Source organism: Centrocercus urophasianus, unplaced genomic scaffold, assembly GCF_019232065.1.
Source record: "Centrocercus urophasianus isolate 14NV4802_14NV808 unplaced genomic scaffold, USGS_Curo_1.0 seq_10, whole genome shotgun sequence".
Lineage (NCBI taxonomy): Eukaryota > Metazoa > Chordata > Aves > Galliformes > Phasianidae > Centrocercus > Centrocercus urophasianus.
Window position 1 is genome coordinate 86,162,686 of NW_024884142.1, and position 18,289 is coordinate 86,180,974.

At 40.2% G+C, this 18,289-nt stretch overlaps 1 protein-coding gene across 1 annotated transcript in view; it reads right to left on the reverse strand.

Annotated features, from left to right (window-relative positions):
* SUSD4 (sushi domain containing 4) overlaps nucleotides 1-18,289 on the reverse strand; it is a 69,210-nt gene that overhangs the window by 22,515 nt on the left and 28,406 nt on the right. The window contains exon 3 of the mRNA XM_042819414.1: nucleotides 7,252-7,464. Coding sequence (XP_042675348.1) covers nucleotides 7,252-7,464 — 213 coding nt within the window. The remainder of the gene's footprint in view (nucleotides 1-7,251; nucleotides 7,465-18,289) is intronic.

An 18,289-nucleotide genomic window follows, 5' to 3' on the forward strand; every position in this document is an offset into this window, starting at 1 on the left:
TGAAAACCAGGTACAGCTACAAGGGCTTATCCAACTCCATTTCACAGAGTTCATTTTGAGAACGTATTCATGTTAATCTCATTGATTGTTTTAAATCAGGCCATTTTATGTGCCTGAATTCATTTGCCTTTAGAGGGTGTGAGATTTTAAGCAACTAAGCGCCATCTCAAGTGTTTGTAAAGATTCTCAAAAAGTGGAATAGCTACAAACCTCCAGTGATATACAGTCATGGGCTCTCTTACCTGTCTGAGATACATTTATCAAGCACTATAATCAATTCAAGGTATGCTCTGGTGCCAAAATCTCCAAAATATAAAATAAAACCCACATGACTAAAAAAATGAAAGATATCATGAAGTGGAAGGAAAGGGTGAGGCACAGTTAAAAACATTCTGCTAATACTGAATAATTAAGAGATATGCCAAGAGGATATGAAGGAATAGTCCAGGTTACTGAAAGTTCATCCTCCACATGAATGCAAAGTGAGACTAAACAGAAGAGAGGAAAATATCACATACTGGGAAAATATAATCAAAATTATCTGGTTTTCTGCCAGCAGTCAATCCATGACACAGATGGGGATAAAAATTTCCAGGCAACAAAACCCGCAGAGTGGTTCAAATAACAGCAAGCAAATAAAAATACTGCAAGCCTGTTCTATGCTATTTTTTTCAAATATTTCTACCACAAGGAGTAATCACCTTCATTTAGGAATGTGGTATTTACTAAAAAGAAGTTTCAGCAGTCCTTTGAGACTTGCATAAAAGTGAAAGTTTCTGCCATTTTCAGCAGTAATTCCTGCTGAAGAGGTAGAGGGAAATCCAAGTTTGGTCTTAGCAGGTTACAGCAAGCATGCACAAAGTAAAGCAACAACTTCTTTGTTTAGAAACACAACTTTAAGCAAGGTAAACTGCAGTTTAGCATAGTACATGCAAACTACTAAGAGCAAACATATTTCATGATGTCTTCATTGAATCACTACTGTTGGGAAGGCCACCTAGTCCAACCACCATCCCATCCCCACCATGCCCACTAACTGCGTCCCTCACTGCCACATCTCCACATTTCATAAACACCTCCAGGGAAAACTTCATTTATTTAGGCAAAGTAAGTCATTATTACTTTGAGGTTCAACCATTAAATTTTACTAATATGAAGTGAAAAAGTGTTGCTTCCCCATTTAAAATATATTATCCAGTGTACCTTTATGTTATAAAGATGGTTTCTAAAATACACTGTACATGCCTAAACTTCAGTATTGGGCTCAGATACATTATTAGTTCAGAATTTCCCCATTGCTCTTGTTGCTTTATAGGTATTCATTTATAGATGTCCAAGTCTGGGATGATGTGTTCCCTGCCAGGAACCTACAAAATGCACTAGGCTAAGGATGTAGGCATCCCCCTTCCAAACTGAGCATTTTTCACTCTTGCTGGCAAGTTAATCAGTGAAGCAGACAGACAGCAGAGGTTGCCCCATAAGAAATGCCTGATGCAAACTTCGTCTACTGTCTGTCATGCAGAGGCTGCCCCGGGCACTTCCATGGCTGGGATAAGATGGATGAGGGTCCTGCTCTGCAGCCCTGCAGGAGGAGGGCTGAGATGGATAACAGAAGATAATATCAATGAGCAGCTCACTCTCTGGGCACAACAGCTTTCTGTTGCTGCACAAATAAAAAAGACGTATATATACACTGCAGTAACATATGAGATTTCACTTCCAAAGCGGGGGAAATTGATTCTGTAACAATGATCTATAACAGTGACTTCATTCTCATTATTCCAAATAACAGCTATAGATTGAATCACTTGATCGGATAGATGATGGTGGAGGACAGTGCAAAGTTGCTTACTGTACATTATATCCTCACTAGATCCTGGCTGGCTTTGATAGTGGCCCTATTACAAGCCCCAGCTAAGTATGGGACTTCCGTACGACAATATTACAGTGCTTTTTCCTGATACCTCATGAGGAAATGGTTTCCCACTGGCTGAATTTCTATTGTTTAGCACTTAGCCAGGAATAAATTGCGGATGCCCTCTCTCTGCAAACAACTGGATTAGCTGGCACAAACTCTGTTTGGAAAAGCTGAGAAGTGACCGAATTTTAAAATGTCCTGTCCTAGAAAATAAAACTGCTTTATTCCAAGCACTTTTCTGCAAACCCATGGAAGTCACTAAACCATTTAACAGTGTCTTTAACCAGCATCAAACAGTAATGGCTATGACTTACATTCTTTTCTGCCACTTCTACATGATCTGCTTATACTGAATGCGTGAATATTAAAATGGGTCAGCCAAGAGCATGCCCTAGTTAGGAACACGTTTCTTTTCTTCCAGAGGTACAAAGGCAGTGGTCTTTATGCAGGTGGGGGCAGCTGGCAGGCCCGGCACTGGTGTCATCCTGGCTTACTCTTCATGAAGATGTACATTAGGAGTCCTTGGCTTCAACAAACCATGCTCTCACGTGTCAAAGGAGGATATTTTTTAGCAGGCAAGATTTGTTAAACTCAATAGTCCAAGTGCTTAAATTTGTATGCAAACAATACAGTGGAACATTGAATCACAGAATGATAGAATGGTTTGGGCTGGAAGGGACCTTAAAGCCCATCCAGTTCCAATCTCCTGCCATGGGCAGGACTGCCACCCACCAGCTCAGGCAGCCCAGGGCTCCATTCAGCCTGGCCTCAAGCATCACTCAGAGATGTTACTTCCAGGCCACAGGGAAGGAGGGCCACCCTCTCTCCCTACAGCAGCATCTGAAGAGTTAAGGCATCTCAGCAGGAGGGCTATGGAGATAGTCACAAAAAATGTGCTGTATGCAGGAACAACTCCTCTGCACACTATCCTCTTAAAAAAAAAAAAAAACAAAAAAACAACTAAGATCCAAATTCTCTCTTTCAGTAGTATTGAATCTATACTACTGTGCTAGTGGAATCATTCCGAAGATGGAAAACATGAGATTTCAGTGCATATTAAATGCCTTCCTGCTGCCTTTGCTTGTATTCCAACAGCACACAATGGCTTTTCCCAATACTAGCGGCCATCACACCAAGCACAGGTTACATGCATCATGAAGGGGTGCGTGACCAGGCTTAAGAATTAAACACTGGGCAAGAGCATTAAAAGATGGAGATAAAAAAAAGTCTTCGGTCATCTCACAGATCCAGGGACAAAGGCTAAGAGAACTGAGTGCTAAATGTCATGCGAGGAAATTGTGCCCAAACTGTGCTCTAGCCTGTTACTTTTACTGCCAGTTTATCATCCCTGCCACTGGGAGAACATCTCAAAGGCACTGAGCACATCTCAAAGGCATCTGCCTGCAGGAGCACTGGGAGAGCAGGGCACAGTTCTTAGCTTCATTGCTATCCCTACACTGACTGTAAATTTGATTCAATCTCATAGGAAAGAGGCAGCATTTGTTACAAGTAGAGCAACAGTCTCAGCAGCCACATTATCACTGTGGGAGAAGATTAGATTAAAGTGTGAACAACACGACATATTGCTCTTAAACAGTAAATAGAAAATTCCTACCTTAGAGCTTTGGCATTTATGTGCATAACTGCATTAGAATTGATGGAAGTTACACTCACAACAGGCCATAGATCAACACGAGAGCGTAACTCTAAGCAAGCCAATTCGTGACAGGGCATTCACTGGCACCTAGTCATGCAACTTCATTCTTGCACTGATACTTAAAATGACATTCTTGCCACTTCACAAAAAATGACAGTTTTAAATCCAATTAACAGAATGAAGAGCAGTTTTAAGATTGATTACATTCTTAAACAAGTTCCTTTTCTTCCTTTTGTAAATACCACTAACTTGTGATTAGCAATTATTATAGCAAACATAAAAACAATCATACTTCATAGCATACAGGTATAAAATCATACGTAACTACCCTTAGCTGAACCCAAACTCCTGAAATTAGCTTAAAATCAACTGCAAAGTACTGAACGTTTTTACTGTTCGGGCTCAGATGGCAGTGTTTGACCTTTATATGTACCATATGGCACCAGAACCATGGAGTTTATACTCCAGTAGCCATGGCAATCAGCCTCTGCCTTAACTGGGTGAATGTCATACAATGCTTGTTTCACCCTGCGACAGGTCAGTGACAAATGTTGAAATATTAACTTCCTATTTCAGCAGCAGCTGTTACAAATTTCAAAATTCTTTTCACATGCCATTATAGAAATTCTGCAATGAAGACTTCTATCTACATCATAGATAAAACATAGGGTAAATTACAGAATAGCTTAGGTTGGAAAGGACCCTAAAACCCCCGGGGCCCCACCCCCAGCCATGGCCAGGGCTGCCACCTCAGCACAGTCTGCCCAGGGCCCCATCCAACTTGGCCTGGAGCACCTCCAGGGACAGGGCATCACAGCTTCTCTGGGCAGCCTGTTCCCACAAACACTGTTCTAACTGCTCCTTGACTGCTCTGCTCCTGTGCCACGCTCCTATGCTCCCTACCTCCCCCTCATGCTCCTTCCTCATGATTCTGGTCCTGGTAAGCACAAGAACCACACTGAAAAGTACTTCAATAAATGGGCAGGTCCCATGAATTGCCACAGAACCTTTGCTTAGTATTTCTTCTGAATCACTGGTTATATTATGCATTGGAAAGAAGAATTATTTTTTTTTTCCCTAGCTAAATTCTAAGATTGTTCTAACAATACCTGAGGGAAGCACCATTAATCAGGAAAGCACTTAGGCACTTGCCTCACTAAATCCCATATCAGGGTCCTATTCTTCAGTCTAAATAATAAAAAGTATTTTTCTGTATGCTTAATTTTGGAAATAGATCTTTAAGAGGACTAATCACATAATTACAGCTATGCTCAAGTTTAAGTGCTTTGCTTGATCAGAGCACTGGCTTGCAATCGTTTTTAAGTGTTCTGTGCTGAAAAGTAATGATTATCTCCTAAGCACCTGTTGTCACATCATCCATCATGTTCTTATCTTCCAGTTTCTTTCTTTTTAAAAAACAGTTGGAGGAAATTTTGATCACAGTGACATTAGTGTCAACTCTGCTGTTGAAGGCATTGTGATCTGAAACTTCTTTCACAGATTTCCATAGATTTGGACTGTTGGGGCTGGAAGAGGTCTCAGTATTCAGTAAAGCACTTAATATTCAATAAAATAGGTCAATGCTTATTTAAATAATGTGGATGGTACAGGTGCTATTTCAAAATTACTATTATGGTAACTCCATTACTATTTTTTTTGTGGTCTGTAAAAAGATCATACTATGTGATACAGTGTTGAACACCAATATCTAAACACATCAGTGCCTTGATACTCTTTCCCTTCTTTCAATAGCTTAATTGTATCTGTGGCTACATGGCTTGAGGACATTATTTTCAACAGGAATGTGTATTATTCGCGAGGCTTATAACTTGTGCACATTTTGGTTGCATGCTGCACTAATTTTGACATTAAACACAGCTCCAAATAATTACGTGACTTGTGCCAGGGTTTCATCCTATCTACATATGTACTTGAGGCCTAGATATCAAAGTTTCTCAGCCAGCACCACCTGATAAAATTACCACCACTCCCTTTCTTCTTATGAAGTCAATTTCTATCAGCTATGACCTATGAATTTCTTCAAACTTGCATACAATTTCAACATTGAAAATCAGGTAAAATCTGCTGAGTGCTGTGGGTAGAGCGATTTAACACAGAATATTGTTTGCACTGCACAGCCAGCTTCCTCTTGATATCAGCAGTCATTGTTGTCATTTGGACTTGCTCCCATAATTTACCCCTAAACTCAAGGGGTATAGAGTCTATCCTCCAATCTGTTTCCTGTACATTAAATCTCATTTGAAAGCAGATCCAAGTCTTTACGTGGTGTCACAATCACCACACTGATAATCTATCCTAGAAGAGTTTGCATGGGCCATAATTCTGCTAAATGTTTCAGAAGTTCTCAGTATCATTCCTGCTAAGACCACTGCATTGTAGCTCCACAAAGCCACTGAAGAGCCGTTCTGTCTGGAAGACAAGCTGACCCGTGTGTCCCATTTCCGGTTCCATCTGTGGCTGCTCCACCAGTTAGGATCTGTGCTGTTCAGTCACTCTTAGGTTCATTTTCCTTTGATCTCTCTCAAAACAGACAGCACGTTATCATACAATTTATGAGCTGGTGCTACTAGCCTTACTGCCTTTACGTTCTACATACTAATTGTAATCTCAGTGCATATCAAAAGAGAGCTCAAGATTTCATCCCTCATGACTCTGTTGCCTATGGCATATTTTACCAAGACCTCTACTTGGCCAACTGGGCAGCTACCTGAGAAACTATGGACTACTCGCCAATTATTTCTGGCTGCTCTCCCCAGTACTTCCTGCAAAACATTGACAGGACCGTCCACCTTGAAATCAGTGAAGCAATTGCTGATGTCTTCAATGGAAAGACAACAGTAAAATGTGCACACTTGATTTAACTAACACTTTTCATGTCTGTTGATTTTAATAGCTCTGTTGATCAAAATAATTCAACATAAAGAACAAGTTATAGCTTTAATATACTTAGTGGAATAAATACGCTGCTTGGGGGGTATTTTTGGCCAAAATTTGTATTTATGATATTCATATTAATCCCGCTTCTAAAAATTCCTGGAAGAAGAGAGTAATTTAATGCCCTAATTAGTTAAAACCAAATACAAATTCAAAAATGCACTGCAATAAAAATAAGTCGTTTTATGCATAATAGTCTGATTTATCTCAAAGTAAACTTCTACAGTGACTTTAAATTTTTGCATTTCATGCATATTTGATTTTCTTACTTGAATCGTGCACACGCCATAAAACACAATTGTTTAAAACTCCTGATTAGCAGGAACAGTGGCAATGGAAGTTAATTATATTTTCCTAGTAAGATATTACAGAAAGAAGTATTAAGTAGGCAGTTTTAACAAATAGCTATAAACACTTTACTGATAAGAGGTTGTTTTCTTATTTCTCTCTGCATTGATTTGTAACTGGGTAGAAGGATTACTTTTTTTCCTCGAGATTCCTTTATGTCCCTTTCAACACATAGGCACACACACAGAACCTCTCACAGTACAAACTTAACAGAGGAATGGTGATTACGGATGAGAAACTCCAGTATGTATCAAATAAGATCCAATAAAATGGACTCCAGCCTGTTGTGGTTTGTGCTGAGACACAAGGACAAGGTACACATACAAATGAGAAGCACTAACACTGGTGAATTGCTTTAAGAAAACTGACTTACCTTCTTGTAGGCACACAGGTTTATCACTTGGTTTCCAGCTCAGGGAGCCATTAAAGTGTCTCACACAAAGTTTTTTTGAAGTACCATTAAGCCTGTATCCTTCTTGGCAATGAAACCGGACTACCACGCTTTCAAAGAAAACACCTGCACTGGGAGTCTTGTATCCGTGTTCAGGAGCTCCAGGATCCGCACAAGCTTGTAGATCATCAAACCCTAAGTCAGACAAAGATACAATCAAACTGTGTTCATGCAGCCATAATCACACCTTATCTAGGTTTCCCCATTAGTTAATCTCCCCATTAATGTTCATTATCAACCATACATGGGTACTGGGTGCTCCAGACTCGGGAGAGGACCAGCCTCCAGCCACAGGACAAATACACGAGGGACAGAAATATTTCTGTCCTATTAGGTAACTATGGAGAAATCAAGAGCAAGCACATTCCTCAACAGCTGACCTATACAGAAATTAAGCACTGACTCAATCTACCTGTGGGGACAGCACACTAATGTATCTGTAATTATTCCTGGGGTCTATTGGGTTCTAGAGGCCTTGTACTATTATTGGAAAGAATAATAACGTGCCAGAAGCAGAGTGGAAGAGGAAATAAAGAAAAGGGTATGAAGCCTAACTGCATCATGCATTCAAACAGAATTTAAGCTGCTAGGTACAGGGAGATTTTTAGGTGTACAGGACATCCACCAAAGGGATAAAAGACACTCTAATGCTAGAGATATGCGTTTTCCCTATGAATCTGCTCTGGTGGCCCTACTAAACTCTTAAAACACTTTTATGAGAGTGCTGTATTACAGCATTCATGCCAGAAGGGATTTTGTAAAGCCATTTATATCCATAAAACTAACTGTAAAATAACAAACAAAAAGCCAACAGTTGCAATCATTAAATGTGACTGTTTATCACTTAATCAAACCTATTTCAACATCATTTGCATAAAGTGAGGCTTTTTTTTTTTTTTAACTGCAAACTAGCCATGGTTTATCACAGTATACTGTGCATACTGAAAGAGCAAAAGAGTTTTGCAGCAGAAACAGCAGGGGGGCAATTAATGCTGATGGGAGAGGTGCTTGAAAAACTCATAAATCATCACATTTTGTCTTTAATGTTTTAGCACTGGAAAGCCTCAGCTACTTCCTGTGTGATAAGCACAAAGTGCCTCTGTCATACAGTCAGGGACAATTAAGGTATTACAATAGAAGACTTTTCAAAACAAATCTGTTTCCCAAACCACTGAAAGGCTCAGAAGAGCCACGAGAAGGCATGGCATTTTCCTGATTACATCCCATGGGTCAAGGTCCCTGTATTGAACTCTCCCAGCAGGCTCCCATTTCCAAAAAGTGATTTGAGAGCAGGATGGCCAGAGCCCAGCACAAATGCCGACATCCATGCAGTCATGCCCGACCTCCAGCCTCTGCAGTGCTCACATATCAGTGGCACTTCAAAAAAGGAGATGCCACTGGCATTCTCTCTCTTCGTACTGCTGAGCCAACACAAAAGGAACAGAGAATCTTGCAATAGCTTGGGCTGGAGAGGATCCTAGAGCCCACCCAGCCCCAACACCCAGGTGCAGGCAGGGTTGCCACCCCCCAACTCAGCTGCCCAGGGCCCCATCCAACTTGCCCTGGAGCACCTCCAGGGATATAGCATCACAGCTCTCTGGGCAGCTGTGCCAGGGCCTCATAACCCTCTGAGTAAGGAATTTCTTGAGCATCTGCTCTTAGCCAGTTTTACTCTTCCACGCAGTGAAGTTTATCACAAGGAGAAATTGGTTAGTGCAATAGCCAAGTGGAAAAGATTTCTGAAGTTCAAGTCTATTCATCTGCCACATGGCTCAAAATTTCCAGTGCAAATCATCTAAGACTCTATAGTTTGCTAACATGACAAGCAAGAAGAAATACAGTCATGAGATTACATACTGTAGACAATACCTAATAATAGAGGAGGGCTGTCCATTCTTACTGGAGATTAAAAAGAAGACTCTTATTTTTCAAGCACCAAACTTACATCATTCAATAAAGTCAGCAATGATCTTGATTAATTTTCCATTAAGCAAAAGAATAATATGACCTTGTTACAGTTAGAAAGATTAGTACAGTGGAAAGGCAAAAGGACAAACATGAAAGGAATGTTTGCTCGTCTCCAAAGGTCTAGGCTCATGGGGAAAAACTACACAAGAAAGAGATCTCCAACCAGAGATCCTTCCCGGTGGGGGGTCAGCCCTTAAATTAATTCTCAGAGGTGCAGCCAGGCTCCACCCTTCCAGTCACCCAGCCAAATAGCCTTCACCTGTGCTCCAAGGTCTGACCTGATCCTTTCCCAGGTGCTCAATCAGTGGTTCAGGCTGAGACTCAACAGTTCCCATACAGATACATAGTTCAATTTTGTTACTTTGGACACCTCCGAGATTGTAGTCAGGTAAAGAATAATATAGCCTGCCTTGAAATACACACATTTTCTTATTAACTGCATCAAAGTACATAAATTGCTAACTGTTAAGCCTCAGAAAAAAAGGGGAGGGGAGAGGAGAGGAGAGAGAATGATGCTGGGGTCACATACAGTCTGCAGGATATAAAAATTAGTCAAGCTTATTCCTTAGTTTTCATTAAGTCAAATACGCAAAGTTAGAGATAGTGGGATTGTCAGCACAAAACTCAACACAGAAAGCAAGAACATTCTTCTCCCCCAGTGCAGCTCAATTCAGTGACCCTGCTGTCATTTCTCTGGTGACCTTTAACAAGCAAAGATTTTCATTCATTTTGCAAGTAAGTTGAATTGAGCAGTCTGGGAGCAGAAAATGCAATGCCCAGAGGGCACTCCTGGGAGGGAACTGGAATATGGAAAGAAAAATTAATTTCTGTATCCCTAGTTTATACAAACCCAGCAGTGAGCTTATTCAGCCACTGAATGAGATGTGACACACGGAAACAGCACAGGATCACTGTTTCCATGCAGTACTTCCATTGCTTGTTCCTGAAGAGAGGAAGAAGTTTCAAGAAATAGCCACATAGGTTGACTGTACAAGCAATACAGCATGCTAAGTAGTTCAACAGCTTATTTATCTGAGAGTTAAGTCTCAGTGTTTTCTACTTTAGGTCTGAATCTTCTGGTACAATATTCAAGAACAGCAATGCTAAAACACTCCTGAGAACTGCAGTCTTCCAGTTGACCTCAATGAATCAGAGCTGGACTCTTTACATGACAATAATTTCTATATAATATAACCTTATTTTGCTAAAATCAATCTTATGCTGTCAAAAATGAGTGAACACAGAATGAATGGTACAGTAAGTATTCTCGTCTTGTCATCTTCGATTTCTTTCCCTTATCAAAGCTATGTTTCTAGAAGCAGCTACTCAAAATTGTGATACAGTATTTTATTCAATGAAAGGAGCAGTATCATGTCACAGACTGGACATCTGTTGCTTTGGTCATTTTAGAACCTGAATAAATCAGACAAAAAGTGTTTTCAGCCAGAGCTGTAAGATAAATCTTGGGAAAGAACCATAAAAATCTCATAAACGGGAAAGCCACGGTTATAGCAGGAAGGTGTTATCTAGCAGGAAAGAGTATATCAAATAAGTTTTAAAAGAAGTTAGAATGACAATGAATTCTATTTCTTTACAAACCCTTCAATGAGTCACTGGGGATGAAAAGAATAAATTTTACTTTGTCTCCTGTACTGTTTTCATGGTTAGAAAAAGGGAAAAAGGGATTATCAGCGTCTGCTAGTAAAAAGTATACAGAACACCTATCAATTAAAGCAGTCAATTTCCATAGTATCTACAACAGCAAAAATTTAGAAACTTCAGCAGCTATCTTCAAAATCAACATTGCGTCACCAGCACCAATTTTATGGGATGCAATTGCATGGCATTAAATCCCTTAGTTAGATTAATCTAACTAGAAGACTTTCTGTATCATGGCACCTTTAAGGAATACTGCTTAAAATACAACAAGCAGCAACACTTTCTGATGAGGCTCAGGACTATGCAAATTCATCATTACCAGCACAGCATGTAGTTGGTACAGAATGTACTTTGGTTGTGGTATTTATTGTATTTGTACTGCTGGACCATCACAAAGCTTTTAACCTGGATAGAGTGGAGGTATTTTATATGGGTTTTTGTTTTACCTTACATACTTGCTGTTGTTTCCCAGACAAAAATTATGACAAATGAATCAGAAGACCAAAAAAAAAGCAGTGCTTTCCTTGGGGTGTAAAACAGTTACAGTCCATCTGAATGATGTGTATTGCTGGAATCCTGCACTGTATGTTCTCTCACATACAATGGTTCATCTTGTCTCTGGATGAAAAGCCTGAAATATCAGAAGGCAGTTATCTGAAAAATACCAGAAGTTCCCAAATCCTGTTCAGTTCTGAATTAAAGTAACAGCTCCTCATACTAATGGATACATTTCTCAGTCAATCTGCAAATTCATACAGCGTGCTCTCACGTCAGCTCAGAGTCTCAAGAAAATATTCTGATCAGACGTCCAATGTGAGTATCTCCATTAACAGATTATTCCTTTGGAAAACAGACTTTTATGAAGTCTGTAAACTGACAAATTGTTCAATGACAAATACAGCTATTCCCATTCCTGGTGCTAGGGTAATGCAAACACACTTCACCACATTTGTATGTCAGTGAGCAGCTTGCTGTGCCTGAAGTGAGCTGCAAAGACAGCCACTCTCCATTGCTAGAAGAGTGCTCCCAACAGAAGTCAAGTGAACAGAAAGGCAAGGGGTAAATTACGTCCCTGTAGTCACATGGGATGGTCGTATCACAGCTGAATTTCAGATATGCCTGAAATAAACCAGGAGAAAGAATCCTTCCTTTTCTCTGCACTTCCCAGAATCTTTTTCTCAATTTCCACACTTGTCTTCCTCATTTCCCTCTCCCCTCATCACCAAATCTTACTGTGTTCTGTAAATTCATGCTGCTGCTCAGGTGATTTCCAATCAAGATTTGATGCATTTCTGTGCCTGCAAAGCTGCTGTATGGCAATTCACTGAAAAACTGCTGTTGTTGTTACCTCAGAAATGGCTGCACTTGCTCTTGAGAGACATCACTCTCATTTCAGTTTGTTACATACACACAATGAAGGGTGTGTATACACAATGTATAATAATATTAAGATATGGCCTGCTTTCTGCATTTCTCTTCAGCTGTGACAGTATGATGGAGACAGGCTTTTCATGCACCAACACCGGGACCTGGACTCCCTCCATCACCAAATTCTATTTCAGAGGCAGCAGAGGGATTCTGAGGCTTTGCAGCTTGTGGCAGGACCAGACTGCCTATACACACACTTTGTAAGGAGCCTGCAAACATGGCAGAAGCAGGTTATCTTAGGCCAGCTCACAGTAAAAAGCCTTATTAGGACTAAAGCAGAAAGGCCACCAGAGCAAACGCGCCGAGGGCTTCCTCGTCTCATACAAAGGAAAAGTCATTTTCATCCCTTTAACAGTTTCTGCCTGTTCCTGTGAAAGCCACGCAGGCACAGCGTTTTGTGCCTTTGGCTGTTTATGCTTCCTTGTGGCTGGTGATGTTAATTGAGCTATCCACATACCACTGTAATAAGGAAAGGAAGGATGTGCTCAGAGTAGCATCTAGCCTTCCAAGTGAAATGAAATTATAAACCTGTAATTTCATTAGTGAAATGCCTGTGAAAATCTAAACTCTCTTTAATCCCTTAAGGGTCACTAATGCCTAAGCTTCCCTGAGGCTTCAGCTGCCTCAAAAAACCCTGCCCTGTTTAAGATGTGAATCACAGCCTCACTGCCATCCTTGCAGAAAGCTCCTAACCTCAGCATGGTTGGATATCCCTTCTCACTTGGCTGAGTTTCATCCAAGGCAGCACAACAAGCTGCTGGAAGAAAGGGAGATGTTCAAATTATCAAGGAGAAACAGAACAGCAAATAAGAGTTCCAGGGGTGGGTACTTGGCATAGGCCACAAGTTTTACCTATACAATCAAGAAGATCATTAAGCTCTATTCTTCTTTGAATAAGCCAGAAGTGTAAGCAGAAAAATAAGCAAGTCACTATGTAATACACTTCAGAGGCACAAAAACATCCATGTACAACAACAACAACAAAAGAGAATGTGCATGCCATGCAAACAGCAACAAGTTCCAAGACAGGCAATCCACCACCAAAAAGGCTGAAAGGCTACCTCATTCACAATGGCCCACTATTCTTATTATTCCACTTAATGTCATCTTCTCCTCCAATCTGTGTTCTTCAAGCAACTCCAAACCAACTCACCACCTAACCCTTGCAGCTTCTAAGACCAGAGGAGGTCCCAGTGCTCCCACATGTACTTCACCCAAGGGGCCCTGCACATCATGCTGGGTGTCTGTGCCACCACTTGGTAATGCTTGCTTTGTGCCAAGGGGACACAGTGGATCCTTCCTCCTAATGAGGGTGGCAGCCCATAGCCACTCCTGCACAGTCCTATTGGAGGAATAGCTGAAAAGAAGCAGTCGCTCAGAGATGCTCCCAAGAGCCACAGTCAACCTCAAAATCCCTTCTCAGGCATGACATGTCCTTGGGCACTTCTGTGTTAAATCAAACTGACGTATCCCTGGAAACCCTCAGGACTGCCGCACCCTCCACGGAGGGCACAGGAAAGGGAAGGTGAGGAGATGGAGCCAGGACAAACTGGCCACAGGTGATGGGAAGGGTTTTCCAGGAGTCACATCAGAACTGCTTCTGGTCAGGACACCCACCAGTAGGAAAAGGGAAGGATCTGCATTCAAGCCACTGCATCAATGACAGCAGATGCAATAGCAGCATCTTGATTTCAGGGGTCATGCCTCCAATTAGGTACTCCAATTAGACACTCCAATTACACTTAAGAACTCAGGGAAGATAGCACACCCCAACTGTGTCTACCAGTGTAGGGCAGCAGGGAACAAGCTAAATTTTCTGTCAGTGGAGGTGATGACAATTTATAGTTTTGTATGTGAACCTTGATACAGGATTTGTTACTTGCACATGAGGCTAATACACATGGGAAAAAAAACCCCAACATTTAAAATTGCTGGAAAAGGAAGAAGATGTAGAATTAAATTTGCAGAGCGCTTTAGTTTCTTCTTGAAAATGAGTTGCTTCTTATTAATATCTTAAACAGTATAGGCCTGTCCTTTTAATCATATCTACTCCTTAAAATTAATATAGCTGTGTCATCTTTGTAAATAAGCATTTCATTTATAATGCAGGAAGCACTTGTTGTTTCCAGCCTTTGTAACCTCACAACTCTGGCTGCATAATTAATGAATCCTTACGAAATGTCACATGCAAGTCTGTGATCTTCTGAACCTAGCATCACTTAAATAAAACAGAATAAAGCGGAAATTAAATCAGCCCATGGTTCTACTGACAAAGCCAAGCTCTTCCCACCATAATTTATTTTGCTTGCAGAAAGTTATCATTTCTCTCCTGGTGTGTGTCAGGGTGAATAAAAGCCAATTTACCAGAGAAGGAATACCACAACGTCCAAAACTCCTATATTGCTATTTAGCTCTGGAATAATTTAGAATGGCGGCACACTGCGGCCCAACCTGAGGCTTGTTCCGCTCAAGCATTAAGCAGAAATAACTGAAAATCTGAAACCAGGGCCTGCTCAACTTTCTGCAGATACAAAGTAAATTATCTTCTTCGTTTCCATTCATCTAGTTAGTTCAGTTTAATGATTGCTTCTATTCAAGCTGCAATCTCTAGCAAGACTTCAAAAAGTATGAAACTGGATTTTTCTTTTCTATGCTGTGAAAAAGAACCAGGCAAAAATGAGTGACTCCTTCCAGCTCACTTCCTGTTTTTTTTTTTTTTACAGATAATACTTCAGGTTTCTAACTGAATTTTAAATATAGGATGTGCTTACATAAACTTGTTTTTGTGTGTGTTTACCACACAGATTAATTTTAACTCCTTCAAAATGGTTATTCTTCCAAATGCTTTTTCCACACTTTTTATCTGAATTCTGAACATCTCTGAGTTGTGGCTTCAGACAAACATGCTTTGACATGGGTGATGAGTTTTCTAAACAATCTGATTAAAAAAAAATCAATCAAAATCTTCCACCATAATAAAACCAAGGATGCGGTAAATGCACATTAAGCTCTACCTCCCCTTCAACAAACAAGCACGTATCTAACACATCCTCCAATTCAGCTTAAGGAACCGTAATAAAGATAACACTTGCCAACATGTGTTTGTTTCCTAGTGACCAAGAAGAACCATCATAAGGAATGAAATAAGTAAAAATCAAAAATATGACGCATTAATGTATTTTCAGGGCAAGATTTCCTTTTTACTGATTTAAATGTATAAGCGAGCTCATTATTTTGATTTAAATCAACCAACCCCACTTGTATTTTGTTCCTCACGTGTAACGCTTTATATATTATATGTCTAACGATTTCATTAGAGTTGCAATATTGTCAATGTGGGAATCCAGCCTTAGGTCACTCAACAGGATTAAGAACAGCACAGAAAGCTACTAATAAAAAGTGCCAAATAAAATAAAGCTATGCTTCCATAATTTTAAGAATGTTATTGGCCAGAGGTGTTTTTCAGTATCTAGGCACTGCTGTTTATCAGTTCCCTATGTTTCATATTCTGGGAAAAATTAATTACCTTTACCAAGGGTTGGTTTAAACATTTTTAGTCTAGACATGCATCCCTTAGGAAATACAGCAAAACAAATAAACAAAAAACAAACAAACAAACAAAAAACCAACAAATGAATCATGAGCTAGTTACTATTGTAGTATTTCTCTTAGGCCAACAGCATACAATATTATTCATCATTGCAAATCTGAAATAATGAAATGTCACTTACAAATTCCACAGAGATCCTTGACTCTATAAGATGCAAGAATCAAATATACAGCCACATGATTTTGGGTTGATATTTATTTTCTAATCAGTTACACACTTCCCTATATAGTGTCACATGTTTACTGCATGCACTAGTATGGCAATTCAATAATTTCAGCTGTGTAATTGAAATTGATTGTATACTTTCCCCCCCAAGAACAGACAGAATTTCATATAGAGACAATCAGGATTAATGTGTGAATATTACAATTATTGTAATTTTTTAACAAAGTGCACAGTAGAGAAGACTGGGAGACATGGGATTTTAAAAGCTGGTACATGATGCAGGAGAGTAGGCAGACAATAATTCCAGCTTTTGCACTTGATTCCTCATCATAAGTTCTCTGATGCTTCTGTATACTCTGACAGCTCTTATGCCCTACAGTGTTTTATTCTGTATGCACCTATCCATGAAACTGTGACCTTTCCTCTTAGATGTGAACTGCATCACAGTCATCTATTCTTTATTTGCATTTTCCTCCTCTTTTGAATGTGACCTATTTGAGAAATAACTGGAAGACTGCAACAGCGCAGAGCTCGTCTGCTTGGCTTTTGAGAAGGGCTGAACAATAAATCACTAAACAGGCAAGAAGTGGATACACTGCTTGCAGGCTAATTTTGGTAAGCCATGGTTCTGCTCATCCAATACATATCTGACAAGTGAGGACTGCCATGTTGCCTTTCAACTTTGTTCCAGATCACACAGTAAAGCACTTCTACTCAAATAGGGTTTCTACAAATATAATATCCAGGGGGAAAAAATACACTGACTGATTTTGGTCCCAACAAGGACTCAAGGAGAACTCCTGATTTCTTTCTATGCTGAAAAGTGAACTTACATGCCTATGTTTTGCCAATACTGTTAGCATTAGGCACAGGTTTAAGTTTATTGCTTCCCTTCACGAGAATAATAAGATTTCTTGTTATTTTGACAAAGCAAGACAAAACCACCAAATTGTATAGAAAGGAAGAAGCACGGGTAATGAAGCACTGTCATTATACTGAACCAGTTGTTACTTACAATTATTCATTTTAAATGCCCTGTCCTGTGAGTTATTCTGTCCATAGTGCAAAGACTGGAAAAAATCAGAGGCAGGCTAAGACTGGAAAAAATCAGAGGCAGGCTAAGATGATGGGAAGCATATTTATTCCTTCCCTTTTGACTCAGAATTGTTTTCAACTCAATTCCTCAGTAAAGCAGAAAAACAACTCTAAAATTTGTTCCAGATACTGTTTAAACAGCTGGTTGGGAATGGGAGTATAGCAGCAGTTGCAGGGCTGTCTACAAAAATCCCCCTGTGTGCATGGTCATATTGCAGACACACTTATGGGCACCCTTCCCTCATCCCATTTGGGTGTCTCCACTCCTTTGCTGATACCAGTGGACTGAACTGTCTGGAAATGAGCCCTGCAAGATAAGGTGTTGACTTTTCTCATTCTACTGGCCTTCTGAGCACTGTCAGCACATTGACAAGGGCAAGAGTGAAAACGTAGTAAGGAGCAATGAGTAGGAAGTACTCTTCTGGGACATTCTCTGCTTAGATTGTCCCAGGCCAATAAATGAAACTGTACCATCATGATGTGACTTTGCTTATTGATATAATAAAGGTTATAGTTAGTAGAATCATACAATTATTACAGTCGAAAAAGACCACTAGGATCATCATGCTGACCCACCAACCAATCCTCACTATGCTCACTAACCATGTGCCTCAGTGCCACATCTCCATGACTCCTGAACACCTCAGCAATGGTGATTCCCCCACCTCCCTGGGCAGCCTGTGCCAATACATTACCAGTCTTTCTGAGAATAAATGTTTCCTAGTATCCTATCTGAACTTCTGCTGGTGCAACTTAAGGCCATTTCTTCTCACCCTGTTGCTGATACCTAGGAAAAGAGGCCAATCCCCACCTCACCACAACCCCCTTTTAGACAGTTGCAAAGAGAGATAAGGTCTCCCCCGAACCCCCCCCTCTTCAGACTGAACCATTCCAGTTCCCTCAGCTGCTTATCATAATACCTGTACTCCAGACCCTTCACACCATTGCTGCCCTTCTTTGGAAATGCAGTTATTAGTAATTAACAAGTAATTGTAATTAGTAATAATTGTTTAACTTAATTAATTATTATTATTA